Source organism: Chlorocebus sabaeus, chromosome 3 (assembly GCF_047675955.1).
Source record: "Chlorocebus sabaeus isolate Y175 chromosome 3, mChlSab1.0.hap1, whole genome shotgun sequence".
Taxonomy (NCBI): domain Eukaryota; kingdom Metazoa; phylum Chordata; class Mammalia; order Primates; family Cercopithecidae; genus Chlorocebus; species Chlorocebus sabaeus.
The window spans coordinates 37,183-53,819 of record NC_132906.1 but is presented as its reverse complement, the minus strand read 5'-3'; the positions used below and the strand labels follow the sequence as shown (position 1 = coordinate 53,819).

Genomic DNA, 16,637 nt, shown 5'->3' with positions numbered 1-16,637 from the left:
TTGAAAAATGACATCTTATTTTTGTATTTGAATTTCCTTCATTACCTGTAAGGCTAAAAGTGTTCATATGCTTATTGGTCAATTGTATTACTTCTGTTTTTTTATCTTGAGATAGAGTCTCACTCTGTCACCCAGACTGGAGTGCAGTGGCATGATCTCGGATCACTACAGCCTCTGCCTCCAGGGTTCAAGTGATTCTCCTACCTCAGTCAACTGAGTAGTTGGGACTGCAGGTGCCCAGCTAATTTGTGTATTTTTAGTAGAGCCAGGGTTTCACCATGTTGGCCAGGCTGGTCTCAAACTCCTGACCTCAAGTGATCCACCCACTTCGGCCTCCCAAAGTGTTGGGATTAGAAGTGTGAGCCACTGCGCCCAGCCTCTTCTTTTGTTAATTCGTGTCTTTGCTCGTTTTAAAAATGGGATGTCTTTCACTAATTACTACATATGGGTTTTTAAAACATGTTATGTAATTATATAACATATATATGCACATATATTATATCATGTTATAAAACTTTTCCTGCTTTGTCATTGGTCAGTTTATGATACAGTAGTTTAAATTTTATATGTGATCAAATCTATCCATATTCTTTACTATGATTTCTAGCTTTGATGTCATGCCATAATTTAACTACTTCCTACTGTTAACTATTTTGGTTCTTTCCAACTTTCCCCATTTAAAATAAGGCTATAATAAATACTACTGTGCCAAAATGTTTGTCAAGTTTTCGTAGAGGTAAAATGACTAGGTAAAAGGTTTTAAAAACTTAAGAATCAACTCTTTCCGGCCGGGCGCGGTGGCTCAAGCCTGTAATCCCAGCACTTTGGGAGGCTGAGATGGGTGGATCACGAGGTCAGGAGATGGAGATCATCCTGGCTAACCCCCGTCTCTACTAAAAAATAATAAAAAAAAAAACTAGCTGGGCGAGGTGGCGGGCGCCTGTAGTCCCAGCTACTCGGGAGGCTGAGGCAGGAGAATGGCGTAAACCTGGGAGGCGGAGCTTGCAGTGAGCTGAGATCTGGCCACTGCACTCCAGCCTGGGTGACAGAGCGAGACTCCATCTCAAAAAAAAAAAAAAAAAAAAAAAAAAAAGAATCAACTCTTTCCATGAAACATTCCTGACAATGATATATGAACACACATTTCATTGTACTCTTCTAACAGTTAAAACAAATATGCTTTGTACCATTTTGATAGACAAAACTTTTTAAAATATTTATTAGTCATATCTATTCCTGTCCATTGCCTAGGTAGCTTTTGGTGTGTTAGTGGTTTCTTGTCAGTATGTGTGTAACATATTATTTTCTTGGTTTATTTTTTATGCAATTATTTTCTTGGTTTATTTTTTATCCTTTATATGCTTCATGTTCCAGTCTATTTATTTTATTTTTATTCTTTTAGAGGTGGGATCTAGCTATGTTGCCCAGTCTGGTTTCAAACTCCCAGGCTCATGTGATTCTCCCACCTCAGCCTCCCAAGCAGGTGGGACAAAGGCATGAATCACCATGCCTGACTCATGTTCCCTCCATATTTCTGAATGGAACAAACAAATATTGTTAAGATGTCGAATCATTACCACTTTCTTGCAATTACAAACATATTGATAGTTGCAGTATACCCTTTCACTGTTTAAACAGCTAATTTATCTATATTTTCTTTTACTTTTTGAATAATTTATCTAAATATTTATCTTTTTGATCTATCTTTATTTTATATTGACTCGAGGTAGAGAAGACTTGTTTTTTTTCCAGTTAACTAATTGTTCCAGTATAATTTACTGAATCATCTTTACTTCAAAAATACCTTCAGGATCACTTGAGGCCAGGACTTAAGAGACTAGCCTAGGCAACACAGTGAGACCCTGTCTCTACAGAAAGTTAAAAAAAAAAAAAATTAGTCAGGCCTGGTGGTCCACACCTGTCGCCCCACCTACTACTTGGGAAGCTGAGGCAGGAGGACTGCTTGAATCTAGGAAGTCGAAGCTGCAGTGAGCTATGGCGATGCCTCTGCACTCCAACCTGGGTGACAGACTAAGAACCTGTCGAAAGAAAGGAAAGAAAAGAAAACAAAGAAAGAAAAGAAAAGAAATAGTTGCCCTATGTAACTATATAAAATATATATCTTCTATCAGTCTCTTACTTGAATTTTATTATTTCTATAAGTTTTTCATGTGATTTTCTTGAGTTGCCTAGGTACAAAATGGCCTAGAAGTGCAACACAGAAATATGTCTTATTTCCTATCTCATTACACTGGCCAGAGCATCAAGAATGATGTTAGGCTGGGCGTGGTAGCTCACACCTATAATCCCAGCACTCTGGGAAGCTGAGGCAGGTGGATTACTTGAGCCCAGGAGTTCAAGAGCAGCCTGGGCAACATGGCAAGACCCCATCTCTACTAAAAATAGAAAAATTAGTCAGGCGTGGTGGCTCATGCCTGTAGTCCCAGCTACTCAGGTGGCTGAGGCTCGAGAATCACTCGAACTCAGGAGGTGTAGGTTGCAGTGAGCTGAGATTGCCCTAGCGCACTCCAGCCTGGGAACAGAGCGAGACCTTATCTAAAAACAATGACAACAGCATGACATGACATGACATAACATTAGAAAGGATTCATCTAGAACACCATCCATGCCCAGAGCTTTTTGGAGCTTATTAACTGATAACCTTTTTTAATTTTTTTATTTTTGGAGAGAGTTTTGCTCTTGTTGTCTAGGCTGGAGTACAGTGGCTTGATCTCAGCTTACTGCAACCTCCACCTCCTGGGTTCAAACAATTCTGCTGCTTCAGCCTTCCAAGGAGTTGGGATTACAGGTGCCCACCACCAAACCCAGCTATTTTTTTGTATTTTTAATACAGACAGGGTTTCATCCTGTTGGCCAGGCTGGTCTTGAACTCCTAACCTCAAGTGATCCACTGTGCCTGTCCTGTTATCTGATAACTTTTTCAGTTTTCTTCTCTGATTACTGCTCTACCCAGGTTTTCAAGTCAATTTTTATCACTTTGTATTATTTTCCAAAACTTTATCTGAAATTTTCAAATTTCCCAATACTATACCCTATGATATTTTCTGATAGCTTAGAAAAATAAAAACAGAGGCCAGGCAGTGGCTCACGCCTGTAAACCCAGCACTTTGGGAGGCCGAGGCAGGTGGATCACTTGAGGCCAGGAGTTCAAGACCAGCCAACATGGTGAAACCCTGTCTCTACTAAAAATACAAAAATTAGCCAAATGTGGTGGCGTGCCCCTGCACTGCCAGCTACTTAGGTGGCTGAGGCACGAGAATCACTTGAACCCAGTGATGGAGGTTGCAGTGAGCTGAGATTGAGCCATTGCACTCCAGCCTGGGCGACAGAACAAGACCATCTCAAAAACAAAACAAAACAAAACAAAACACACAACACAGTCCTTAGTTCTTAGTTCTGTTATTTGTATTTATGTTTAGATAAGGACCAGTTCTTAGGTTTATCAATTCAACTCTTTTAAAAATCTTTTGGATTAAAATTTTATGTTATCTTTAGTGTTTCTTCTTTTCCCCAGAGTTGTGGGGTTTTCTGACTCTTTGACATGAATGTTTATTTTCTTTCTTTAATAGTAACAGTTTTTAATGGTAAGTATTGATCTTTAGACACTGCTTGGCTACTTTGATAAGTGGTACTTTCATTGTAACTCTCGCGGTTTTAATCACCATTTCCATGCTAATGGCTCCCAAATCTAGTTTAGCACTGACTTCTTCACTGAGCTTTAAACTGATATTAGAATGCCTAAGCATGAAGAGGCACTAACAATGTCAAAATCAACATGTAAACACATCACCTACCCCCCGTACTCCAGGTATTCTTCTCCTGTTCTTTCTAACATCATCCCAAGCAAGAAAACAGAAACTCGGGGTTTATCCTAGATCATCCTCTTTCCCCAAGTCTCCAGAGCAAATCAATCACAAGTTCTTACTAATTTTACCCCTTTAATTTTATTCCCTCTTTTCTATCCCTAAAAATACCATCTTTTTTTCAGGCCCTTATCACTTCTTCTATAGTCTCTCACCTGAAGAAACCGACGGCTCACACTTTATTGACAGTATTGGTGATTCGAGAAGATCTGTAATATAAAGTATCTGAAAACCTTACCACTAAATAACTTATTGATGTAACCAAACAGCACCTGTTCCCCTAAAACCTACTGAAATAAAATAAAATAAATATCTGAAAACTTTTTAAAGGAAAAATGTTGTCTGAAACATTATATTTCTTCTGGAAAAAAATCAATAAATACAAAAGGTTTAGAAAGCTAGAGAAAATTGCCATTTAACAGAGCTGCTTACCGTTTATTATTCCTCACATTTTTAAGTCCCATTGTGTAATCTTCATTTAAACACATAGTATATTCAGAGATACCAAAGTGTTCTAATTTAGGAGTTACACACTCAAAATCATCCATTTTTAGTGCACATTTTGGAGTTTTTAGTACTTTTACTAGTGATGGCTTGCTAGGTGGAGTTACAACTACAAGCTCTTCCTTATAGTTGTTCACTGCCTGTGGAGGGTTTGGTGGAACTTGGGATACCATGTACCGCTCAAGTCCAAAATCTGAAAGTTGTGGACTACGTGGAGACTTCTCAGAAATACAACTACTTGCAACAGGAGGATCAGAAAGATCATCTTTCACATCAGGCTTCTGAACATTTTCACAATTAGACAACTCTGGGTCAGAGTTAATGGCTTCTTGCTCGTGTACTAGGAGGAAAAATCAGAATATTCTGGTCAAACATCAAAACGGAAAATTTCATGTTTACAAAAACAATAGAAAACAGCTTATCTGAAATTTCCCAAATCAGCAAAAGTTCCGATTGTCTAAACATTTTATTTATTTATTATTTATTGAGACAGGGTCTCGCTCTGCCACCCAGGCTGGAGTACAGAGGTGTGATCACAGCTCACTGCAGACTTGACCTCCTGGGCTCAAGTGATCGTCCCATCTCAGCCCCTGGGGTAGCTGGGACTGTAGGTGTGCCACCATGCTCAGCTAAGTTTTAAATTTTTTTGTGGAGATGGGGTCTTATCATGTTGCCCAGGCTGGTGTCAAACTCCTGGGCTCAAATGAGCCTCCTGCCTTGGCCCCCAGAATGATGGCATTTCAGGCATGAGCCACCACACTCAGCTGAAATGCTATTTCAATTGTCCCTTTAATAAAGTTCCGACATGTATCTCTTGTGCACCCATATCCCATTGTGATTATACATTAGAGGAGGAAAGCAAGTTAAAGTGTTACAAGATGAAAAATTAATATTCACAAATAAAAGTCCAGTTTTCTTATATCCTTAATGTGATTTACTAGTTTTTCTCAATATTTTCTTTTTTTCTCTCAGACTTTAGTGAGCATCAGAATATATTTTCTGTAGCTCTGACTGTTGCCCAGGCTGGAGTGCAGTGGCACTATCGCAGATCCGATGTAGGCAACAATGGGGGAGGACCCAGGTTGGGGAGAACAATGAACAATTGTTCTGAGAAAAGGCTAATCACAAACAACCTGCAGGTACTTTTTTTTTTTTTTTAATTTTTGAGTCAGGGTCTCACTTTGCCCCCCAGGCTGGAGTGCAGTGGCAGTCTCGGCTCACTGCAGTCTCAACTTCCAAAGCTGGGACTACAGGCATGCACCACCATGCCCAGCTAATTTTTTGTATTTTTGGTAGAGACAGGGTTTCACCATGTTGCCCAGACTGGTCTAGAACTCCTGAGTTCAAGTGAACCGCCCATCTCGGCCTCCCAATGTGCTGGGATTACACGTGAGCCACCATGCCTGGTCACAACAATCCTGCTCTGTACCTAGCCCACCTCCAGTATGACCCTATAAAACTTCCCTTCAGCCTCTGCCTCTTTGCAGACAGCCTCTTCTCTGCTGTACTGCCCACTGCAACCTTGCAATGTATTTTCATACTTTAATAAATCTGCCTTTCTCTACCTACCACTGTCTTGGTAAATTCCTTTACCACCTGTGACACTAGCCCCAGCTAGTCGCACACACAACACTGGGCTCAGGTGATTCTCCTACCTCAGCCTCCCAGGCAGCTGGTACTATGGGTGTGTGCCACCATGCCCAGATAATTTTTTGTACTTTTTGTAGAGATAGGGTTTCGCCATGTTGCCCAGGCTGGTCTTGAACTCCTGGGCTCAAGTGATCCACCCGCCTCAGGCTCCCAAAATGTTGGGATTACAGGCGTGAGCCACTGCACCTGGCCTAAAACTATATTTTAAAATTTCATGACAGTATGGAATCAACTGTGTTCCATATTTAACACAGAATATGATATTATTTTAGATTCATAACTTCCAGATGCCCAAGCTAAACAGCAAAGACTGCTATATAAAGATAAGTTTTTATCCTAAGTTAGTCTGGAACACCTATATCAAACACCTAGTTGAGAAAAATAATAGGGGAGCATTTCAAAGATATACAGTTTCTCAACCATTAATAGGTTATATACTTTTTTTTTTTCTGAGATGGAGTCTTGCTCTGTCACCCAGGCTGGAGTGCGGTGGTGCAATCTCAGCTCACTGCAACCTTTGCCTCCTGGGTTCAAACAATTCTCCTATATGAGCCTAAGGAGTAGCTGGGATTACAGGCACACACCACCACACCCAGCTAATTTTTGTATTTTTAGTAGAGACAGGGTCTCACCATGTTGGCCAGGATGGTCTCGAACTCCTGACCTCAGGTGATCTGCCCGCCTTGGCCTCCCAAAGTGCTGGGATTACAGGCATGAACCACAGTGCCTGGCCGGTTATATACTTTCTTGTTTGTTTTGTTTGGTTTTAAAAGCCTTGAGTTTAAATCTCTGAAGTTTCATATTTTGATTTCATAGTTTTTGTTCCTTTGAAGAGATTCTGAGTCACTGAGTTGTTTTGGCATTATGCTTTCTGTAAATTTTGAGAAATGTTACAAGAGTTGCCAAAAACCTACTGATGTATTTATCACAGGACTGTCATTTAAGAGAGTAATAAATCATCATTATCAGTATTCCATAGGGAGATATTATTATCCCCATCTTATAAGTGAGGAAAAAGCAACTTACAGAAATCACCCAAGGTCACACATGTAGTAACTGGTGGAGCCAGTATTTGAATCTATGGCTCTTTCACAGCAAAGTCAACTAAATTTTATGATACCATGTGGGGGGTGGTGGTGGTATGGGTTGTTTGTATGTAGGTATGTATGTATGTATGTATGTATTTTATTTATTGAGACAGGGTCTCGCTCTGTCATGCAGGTTGGAGTATAGTGGCGTGATAATAGCTTACTGCGGCCTTGAACTCCTGGGCTTAAGGGATCCCTTCTGCCTCAGCCTCCCAAATAACTAGGACTCCAAGTATGCACCATCATGCCCAACTAATTTTGTAAAACAATTTTTTGTAGAGACAAGAGTCTCATTATGTAGCCCTGGCCTCAAGTGATCCTCCTGCCTCAGTCTCCCACACTGCTGGAATAACAGGCATGAGCCACTGTGCCCATCTCACATGGACTGTTTAACTTACCTGCCACACACATCCTCAATATATACTTGTTCGGCCAGGCGCGGTGGCTCAAGCCTGTAATCCCAGCACTTTGGGAGGCCGAGATGGGCTCGATCATGAGGAGATCGAGACCATCCTGACCTACACGGTGAAACCCCGTCTCTACCAAAAAATACAAAAAAAACCTAGCCGGGCGAGGTGGCGGGCACCTGTAGTCCCAGCTACTCGGGAGGCTGAGGCAGGAGAATGGTGTAAACCCGGGAGGCGGAGCTTGCAGTGAGCTGAGATCCAGTCACTGCACTCCAGCTTGGGCAAGAGAGCGAGACTCCATCTCAAAATAAATAAATAAATAAATAAATAAATAAATAAATAAATAATAAAATAAAATAAAATAAAATAGTTTTTCAATTTAATAATAGAAATGAAGACACTGAAGTTAGTCATTCAGAGGTATGGGCATAACAATAGCAGTTAATAATTAACCTTGGGTGACTGACATGCTAGGCACTGCTCTAAGCAAACTTTATCTTATTTAATCCTTACACAATCTCATGAGATAGATACACTAAATACTCCCACTTTACAAATGAGAAGCTAAAGCACAAGATTAAGTAACTTGACAAAGATAATAATACAGCTATTAAGTGGTGGAATACAGATTTGAACTCAGGCATTTTGGCTCCAAATTCTAAACCACTATGATAGACTGCCCTTCATTAAAATTTTAGAACCAAAAAATGACTTTGTCAAATTTTTATAGCCAATATCTCTTTCTACAGAAGAGAAAACTGTGAACAAGAAAAATGAAATAACATGCCTTGAGGTCTCTCAGCTTTTATTGGCAGGGCTAACTAGAAACCACCTATCCCAAGTTACGAAGATTTATCTTGTAGTTTTTCATTTAAATAGGCCATCTAAATGTGCTAAATATAGCATTGTGCTAGCTTTCATTTGGCATTTTGGAAAGGAAAGCAAGGACTGTCTTTATATTGCACCCCTGATTAGCACTCCAAAAGCATAGCACACAGTGAGAGTTGACTAAATGTTTATCAAATGAGCATCAGTAACGACAGAGCTAGAATTAAAAACCATGGCCAAGCCTACAGTTGTCTTAGTTAATCATGCTGCCTTGTTTCTTCAATACTAAAACACATGCTATAAAATGAAGTTATTCAAACCTGAATTTTTCTTGGCACGTGGACTATATCCATACTTCTGGAAATACTCTCTTATTTTCATAATATCCATTGAATTTTTTTCCATTAGTACTTTTGTTGCCTTTATGAAATCAATGCCTTCTTGATTTTCCAATCTTGCTTTATCAAGAAGAATATTAACATCATCCTTTTATGAATAAAGAAAATACATTTTAATTTCTCTAACTTCTGACTAAATCTATTTAGGATCAAAAAATTACTCGCGACAGAAAAATCATAAATTAATATTGTAGGAGTGATACCTTTAGAGTCTGAACTTCTGAATGAAGGTCATATAAAATTCTCATTGGATAATCTTCAAAGTCTTCAATATGAATATTGAAAGAAAAAAAGTCCAATAAGTGTAAGGAAAAGGAGGAAGAAAAAGAATACTTAGTATACAATCATATACCTTATAATGACATTTTGCTCAATGACAGATCACATATGACAGTGGTACCATAAGATAATACCATATTTTTTACTGTACCTTTTATATGTTTAGATACACAAATACTTACCATAAGCTTACAGTTGCCTACAGTACTCAGTGCAGTCGCATGCTATACAGGTTTGTGGTCTGGGAACAACAGGCTACAACATATAGCCTACGTGTGCAGTAGGTCATATCATGTACGTTTGTGTTACATATGCTCTATGATGTTTGCACAATAACAAAATTGCCTAACATTGCTCAGAACGCATCCCCATTAAGTAACATGACTGTATAACATACATACTGAAAAGCATACAAATCCTAAGTACGTAGCTTAATGAACTTTATAAAATGAGCATACCTGCATAACTGGCCCTCAGCTCAAGAAACAGAAGTAGAAACAGAGCCTTATTAGAACTCTTGAAGCCCTCTTATAGCCTCTCCCTTCCCCCACAAGGGTAAACTTTACCCTGATTTCTTTTTCTTTTTTTGAGGCAGAGTTTTGCTCTTGTTGCCCAGGCTGGAGTGCAATGGTGCGATCTTGGCTCACTGCAACCTTTACCTCCTGGGTCCAAGCTATTCTCCTGCCTCAGTCTCCCAAGAAGCTGGGACTACAGGTGTGTGCCACCACGTCTGGCTAGTTTTATATTTTTAGTAGAGACAGGGTCTCACCATGTTGGTCAGGCTGGTCTTGAACTCCTGACCTCAAGTGATCCACCCACCTCGGCCTCCCAAAGTGCTAGGATTATAGGTGTGAGCCACCACACTCGGCCACCTTACCCTGATTTCTAACACCATGAAGTAGTTTTACCACTTACAAATTTGATGTAATGGACTCATACAATACGCACTCTTTTGCGACTGGCTTCTTTCACTCAACTGTTACATTCTTCCAAGTTCAAATCTAATCCATGTTCATTACTGTGTAGTATTTCCACTGCGTGATACCAGATTTATTTATTCTACTGTTGAAACACTTTGGATTGTGCCTAGTTTGGAACTATTATGAATACTCTTGCTTTGAATTTTCTAGAACATGTCTTTGGTACCAATGTATTCATATTTCTGTATGTTAAGAGACTTAGAAAAAGTGCTGGATTACATGTTACGCATATGTTCAACTTCAGTAAATACTGCTAGTTTTCCAACGTGATTTTTACAGTTTGCACTCCCACCAGCAGTGCATAAGAAGTGCATTTGTTCCACATCTTTCCAAACACTTGGTAATTTTCTCTTTTTCATTTTAGCTATCCTGGTGGGTATGCAACTATACTACATTGAGACTTAATTTTCATTTCCTTGATTACTAATGAAATTAATGTCTTTTCACATTCCTAATGGCCATCTGAAGATAATTTTTTTTTTTTTTTCCTGAGATGGAGTCTCACTCTGTTGCTCAGGCTGGAGTGCAGTAGCTGATCTCAGGTCACTGCAACCTCCACCTCCGGGGTTCAAGTGATTCTCCCACCTCAGCCTCTTGAGTAGCTGGGATTACAGGCGCCCACTACTATGCCCAGTTAATTTTTAGTAGAGACGAGGTTTCACCACGTTGGCTAGGCTGGTCTTGAACTCCTAACCTCGGGTGATCCACCCACCTCGGCGTCCCAAAATGCTGGGATTACAGGTGTGAGCCACTGTGCACAGCCGAATCTTTTATTTTTTTCTGGGACGGTGTCTTGCTCTGTGGAGAAGGCTGGAGTCCAGTAGCATGATCTTGGCTCACTGCAAGCTCTGCCTCCCAGGTTCATACCATTCTCCTACCTCAGCCTCCCGAGTAGCTGGGACTATAGGCGTCCACCACCATACCCGGCTAATTTTCTGTATTTTTAGTAGAGACGGGGTTTCACCGTGTTAGCCAGGATGGTCTCGATCTCCCGACCTTGCGATCCGCCTGTCTTGGCCTCCCAAAGTGCTGGGATTGCAGGCGTGAGCCACTGCGCCCGGCCCAAATCTTCTAATTTTAAGGCAGTCCTACTTATCCATTTTTTCCCTTATGACAAGCACTTTTTGATTTCTATTTTTTAAATGTTTGCCAATGACAAGATATGTGTCTCTCTCACATTTTCTTGTAAGAGCTTTATGGTTTTAACTTTTGCATTTAGAGCTACACCCATCTGGAATTGATTTCTGTATATGGCATGTCGTAAGAATCAAGATCCACTCTTTTTCTCCATATGGATATTCAATTGACCTGGCACAACTTACTGAAAAGGCATCCTTTACCCACTGCATGTCACCTTTGTCATTAATCAGTGGGTGTTACATATGATGTAAAAGTAGCTTTTTCGTTTAACTTTTTTGAGACAGGTTCTCACTCTGTCACCCAGGCTGGAGTACAGTGGTGCAGTCATGGCTCACTGCAGCCTTGACTTCCTGGACTCAAGCAATCCTCGCACCTCAGATTCCCAAGTAGCTGGGGACTACAGGCATGCACCACCCCACCCAGCTAATTTAAAAGAAGTGGAGTTATTTTTTGTTTCTTTTTTGAGACAGAGTATCACTGTCACCCAGGCTGGAGTGCAGTGCCCTCATCTCAGCTCACTGCAACTGCCACCTCCCAGGTTCAAGTGATTCTCGTGCCTCAGCACTGCCCCCACCCAGTAGCTGGGATTACAGGTGTGTACCACCACACCCAGCTAATTTTTGTATTTGTAGTAGAGACGGGGTTTCGCCATGTTGGCCAGGCTAGTCTCAAACTCCTGGCCTCAAGTGTTCTGCCCACCTCAGCCCCGCAAAGTGCTAGGATTACAGGCCTGAGCCACCACACCAGGCCTAAAAGTAGTAAAATAATTATATTTCCCTTTTCTAAAACACATCTCCCTTGAAGGTCTCCTTCTTCTTCCACCTGTTAAAAGTTGACCAGTTTTCATTAGGGAAATGCAAGTCAAAACCACAATCAGATTCCACTTCATACTCACTAGAATAAGTACAGCAAAAAAGACAGATAATAAAAAACATTGGTGAGGGTGTGGAGAAACTGCAACCCTTATTCATTGCTAGTGCAAATGTAAAATGATGCAGACACTTTGGAAAAACAATCTGGCAGGTCCTCAAGAAGTTAAAACTATATGACCTAGCAATTTCACCTCTAGATATATGCTCAAGAGAATTAAAAACACATTAACACAAAAACTTACATGTGAATATTTACAGTAGCATTATTCATAATAGCCAAAAAGTGGAAACAACTCAAATGTCTATCAACTAGTGAATAAGGAAAATGTAGTAGGACCATACAATGGAATATACTCAGCAATAAAATGGAATGAAGTGATGACACATGCGACAACATAGAGGAACACTGAGACATTACACTAAGTGAAATAAGTTAGTCACAAGACTATAAATTCTATAATTCCATTTATATGAAATGTCCAGAATAGACAAATCTATAGAGACAGAAAGTGGATTCATGGTTGCTTAAAGCTGGTGTGGTGGATGGGGTTAAGGGGAGTGACCGTTAAGGGGCACAGGGATCTCTTCTAGGAGTGATGAAAATCTAAACTTTTTGTTGTGATAATTGCACAACTCTGAATATCTTAATAACCACTAAATTGTATCCTTTAAATGGTTTTATGGCATGTGAATTATATCTCAAAGATATTTAGAAGTCAACCAACTGAATTATTCATCACTGTGATCATAAAAGGTGAGATTGTTTGTGACCATGTTCTCTAATTACAATTCCACATTTTCTATAATGCATATGGGACAGGAATTGAATGATTATCCCAAGTTTTCCTTGTAAACACAGAAGAAAATGCAGATTATGCAGAGTCAATATGTCGGTAGGAAAATAAATTAGGATGAGCTTTATGGAAAGTCTCTCTCTCTCATATATATATGAGAAAGTATATATATATAATGTATATAAATATACATAAAAATAAACAAATATAAATATATAAAAATATATGTAAAATATATATAAAATATATAAATATACAAAAAACATAAATATATTATATAGCTGTCTTATATAAATACATGTAAATATATGTGATATATAAATATACAAATATATAAAAATATATATGAAATAAATATATAAAAATATATAATATATATAAAATGTATATTATATGTAAAATACATAAATATATAATATAAATATATAAAATGTATAAATATATAAAACATATTAAAATGGAGATTTTATACATTTTATATATAGATTTTATATATATTATATATGTATATTATATATATATATAAAATCTCCAGGCTGGGCCCAGTGGCTCACATCTGTAATCCCAGCACTTTGGGAGGCCGAAGCGGATCACTTGAGGTCAGAGTTTCAGACCAGCCTGGCCAACATGGTCAAACCCTATCTCTAGTAAAAACACAAAAATTAGCTGGGCATGGTGGCGTGAGTCAGTAATCCTAGCTACTTGGGAGGCTGAAGCAGGAGAATCGCTTGAACCTGGGAGGTGGAGGTTGGAGGAGTCGAGATCGCGCCACTGCACTCTAGCCTGGGCAACAGCGAGACTCCATCTCGGGGGGGAAAAAAAAAAAAGAAAAAAAAGAAAAAGCATCCAAAAATGTCAATGCAATTTTGTGTCTATTATTGTACTATCACAAAATCAAATAAAAACAAAAAAGCCCTAAAATAAGAATGGTAGAAAAGCTACTAAAATATTAATAGTGGTGTGGCATGACCCATGGATACGGGGTATTTATTTTCTTTATACTTTTCCATAACTTAAATTTCCTACAATGCACATATGTTGATTTTACAGTCACAGAAATAGACATTTTTTTTCTTTTTCCTTTTTTTTTTTTTTTTTTTGAGACAGAGTCTCTCTCTGTCGCCCAGGCTGGAGTGGACTGGCGCGATCTCGGCTCACTGCAAGCTCCCCCTCCCGGGTTCCCGCCATTCTCCTGCCTCAGCCTCCCGAGTAGCTGGGGGCTAATTTTTTTTGTATTTTCAGTAGAGACGGGGTTTCACCGTGTCAGCCAGGATGGTCTCGATCTCCTGACCTCGTGATCCGCCCGCCTCAGCCTCCCAAAGTGCTGGGATTACAGGCGTGAGCCACCGTGCCCGGCAGAAATCGGCATTTTCAAGTGACTGGAGATCATTCATTACATAATTAAAGTAAAAGTCTGCAGGGTGTAATATTTTAAAGCACATTACAATTATGACATTTATGAAATAATTCCAAAATCTGAACTACTGTTTCAACAATTTTAAAAATCTCCAATAAAAAGGGGAATGGTGAATTTTGCTTTATTTATACACATTTTTTTTAAACCCCAGCACTGTCGAGTACTAGTGTTTGTGTTGGTAATACGGTTTAGTGGGAAAAACACAGAGGTTTACTGCAACTGTTGACCACCTGGGTGAGAAAAAAGTCACTATATGTGTAAAGTATCGTGTAAAGAACAACGTTAAATAGCTTGATTCTAAGAGAATCTGTTTAGGTTTACATGGTATTTCATTGACAAGCACATATATTGTATGTGACGAAAGCATATCACGTATAAATTAGTATATGTATTATGAGCTCAATCTGTCAACTTAGGTTCTTATTCTTAAGCGCTGCTGTCTCTGTTCACAACATAAATAGTGCTACTTTCATTATCTCAGGAGAGCCTTGGGGTTGTACATGGGACTAAAACGGACACGCGATAAGGGTTCCTAGGAATAAACCATAAACAGGCCCGGGAGCTATGCTAACGCCAAACGCAGAGCATGGAGACACTCAGCACCCACTCTGCGCCTTGGAGGCGGCCGTCCACGCCGTCAGTGCCTGGCGGTTTCCGCGGGGCGCACCCTCCACTCGCCACGCCCCTCCGCCCGCGGCGCACCCCGCGCACCGTGCCCTGGCAGCCCGCCTCACGCACCGCTTTCCTCTCCGTCCAGCGCTCGCTGCAGCCGGGCCGTCTCGCAGTCCAGCGTGCTGGCCAGAGACCGCAGCTTCCCACAGAAGCTCCGGATAGGGTCCATGCTGAGCACAGCCGGGAAGGACTCCAGGCGTACGCGGACACCACCACTCAGCTCACAGCCTCCCGCCACTAGTTTGAAACGGCGCCGGAGGCGTCCTTGGCTCTGCGCAGACGCAGTCCTCTCTCGCGAGAGCAGAAGCCTCTCGCCGAGGCGCCAGGAGCGAGACGGGTGCGCTAACGCCGCAGCGTCTGCCGGCAGCCGCGGAGTCCTGAGGAACCGACCGGTGAGTACCTGTGCGAATTCAGTCCTGTAGGAAGCGCCTTGTTCGCCTGCTGGCCTTAGCTGGGCTCCCCGCTTCTCTGGAGGGGAGGCGGTGCGGGAACTCCCGTAGGCGTGAGCTGGAGCGCGCGCCCGCTGCTCTCTCCAGGTCCGGCCGCGCCATTTCGCGTCCGCAAAGCCCGTCCCTCTCTTCCGCAGGCACCATGTTCCTGACTGCGCTCCTCTGCCGCAACCGCATTCCCGGCCGTCAGTGGATCGGGAAGCACCGGCGGCCGCGGTTCGTGTCGTTGCGCGCCAAGCAGAACATGATCCGCCGCCTGGAGATCGAGGCGGAGAACCACTACTGGCTGAGCATGCCCTACATGACCCGGGAACAGGAGCGCGGCCACGCCGCGGTGCGCAGGAGGGAGGCCTTCGAGGCCTTAAAGGCGGCCGCCACCTCCAAGTTCCCCCCGCATAGATTCATTGCGGACCAGCTCGACCATCTCAATGTCACCAAGAAATGGTCCTAACCCTGAGTCGTCACCCTTGGATTTTATGGATCACGGGGCTGCCCTTCTTTACCTGGTCCTGGAACTGAAAAACTGTAGCTACTGTGAAAATGAGCCTTTGGAGCAGTGTTTATTAAAACAAACAAACATGAGTAGTCTGCATATAGAATATCTAGGGCTCTAAACCCTCCAATACTTAAAAGTGTAATCGCTGTCCTGTCGTTTCTTTAGTCTGATAGGAAGATACGGATTTCCTCAGTCACATGATATTTTGAAGGAAAGCTGCAATAAAGCCACAGACTATGATTTGAGGTCTTTGCTTAAGTGTGAGATACTTGATAGGGGTTTATCATGCAACATTAGTTTGCTTACCTTAAGAATTGCCCAAAAATAAAAGGAAAGACGAGCTTTTTAGTTAAACATACTCCCACAAACATTTTCTGGGATTTTACTACTAAAAGTGGACATTGAAGCGAAGTAAAAGAGGCCGGGTGCGGTGGCTCACGCCTGTAATCCCAACACTTTGGGAGGCCAAGGCGGGCGGATCCCTTGAGGTCAGGAGTTCAAGACCAGCCTGGCCAAGGTGGTAAAGCCCTGTCTCTACTAATACAAAAAAAAAAAAATTAGCTGGGCATGTTGGTGCAGGCTTGTAATCCCAGCTACTTGGGAGGCTGAGGTGGGAAGATCGCCTGAATGAACCTCATGCCTCAGAGGCAGAGGTTGCAGTGAGGTGGAGGCTGCAGTGAGCCAAGATCATGCTACTGCACTCCAGCCTGGGAGACTGCATCTGAAAAAAGGAAAATAAACGAAGTAAAGATATTTATCAGAACTGTTACAGGAAGGTG

At 41.3% G+C, this 16,637-nt stretch overlaps 2 protein-coding genes across 5 annotated transcripts in view; one reads left to right on the top strand and one right to left on the bottom strand.

Moving 5' to 3' along the window:
* The window catches only part of SKA3 (spindle and kinetochore associated complex subunit 3), a 27,185-nt gene extending 12,103 nt beyond the window's left edge, over positions 1–15,082 (bottom strand). For both annotated transcript variants that reach the window (XM_008021631.3, XM_073012631.1), the window contains exons 1-4: positions 14,980–15,082; positions 8,963–9,024; positions 8,682–8,847; positions 4,317–4,728 (exon numbers count right to left, since the gene is read on the bottom strand). In XM_008021631.3, coding sequence (XP_008019822.1) covers positions 4,317–4,728; positions 8,682–8,847; positions 8,963–9,024; positions 14,980–15,082 — 743 coding nt within the window. The remainder of the gene's footprint in view (positions 1–4,316; positions 4,729–8,681; positions 8,848–8,962; positions 9,025–14,979) is intronic.
* Positions 15,004–16,637, top strand: part of MRPL57 (mitochondrial ribosomal protein L57) — a 24,247-nt gene continuing 22,613 nt past the window's right edge. For 2 of the 3 annotated variants that reach the window (XR_012091674.1, XM_073012641.1), the window contains exon 1: positions 15,004–15,305. Coding sequence is in view for 1 of the 3 variants with exons in the window: in XM_008021633.3 (XP_008019824.1) it covers positions 15,505–15,813 (309 nt within the window). In the remaining 2 variants the exon portion in view is untranslated. Of the gene's footprint in view, positions 15,306–15,499; positions 16,104–16,637 lie in introns of those variants that run through there. The other variant, XM_008021633.3, reaches the window with a different exon arrangement.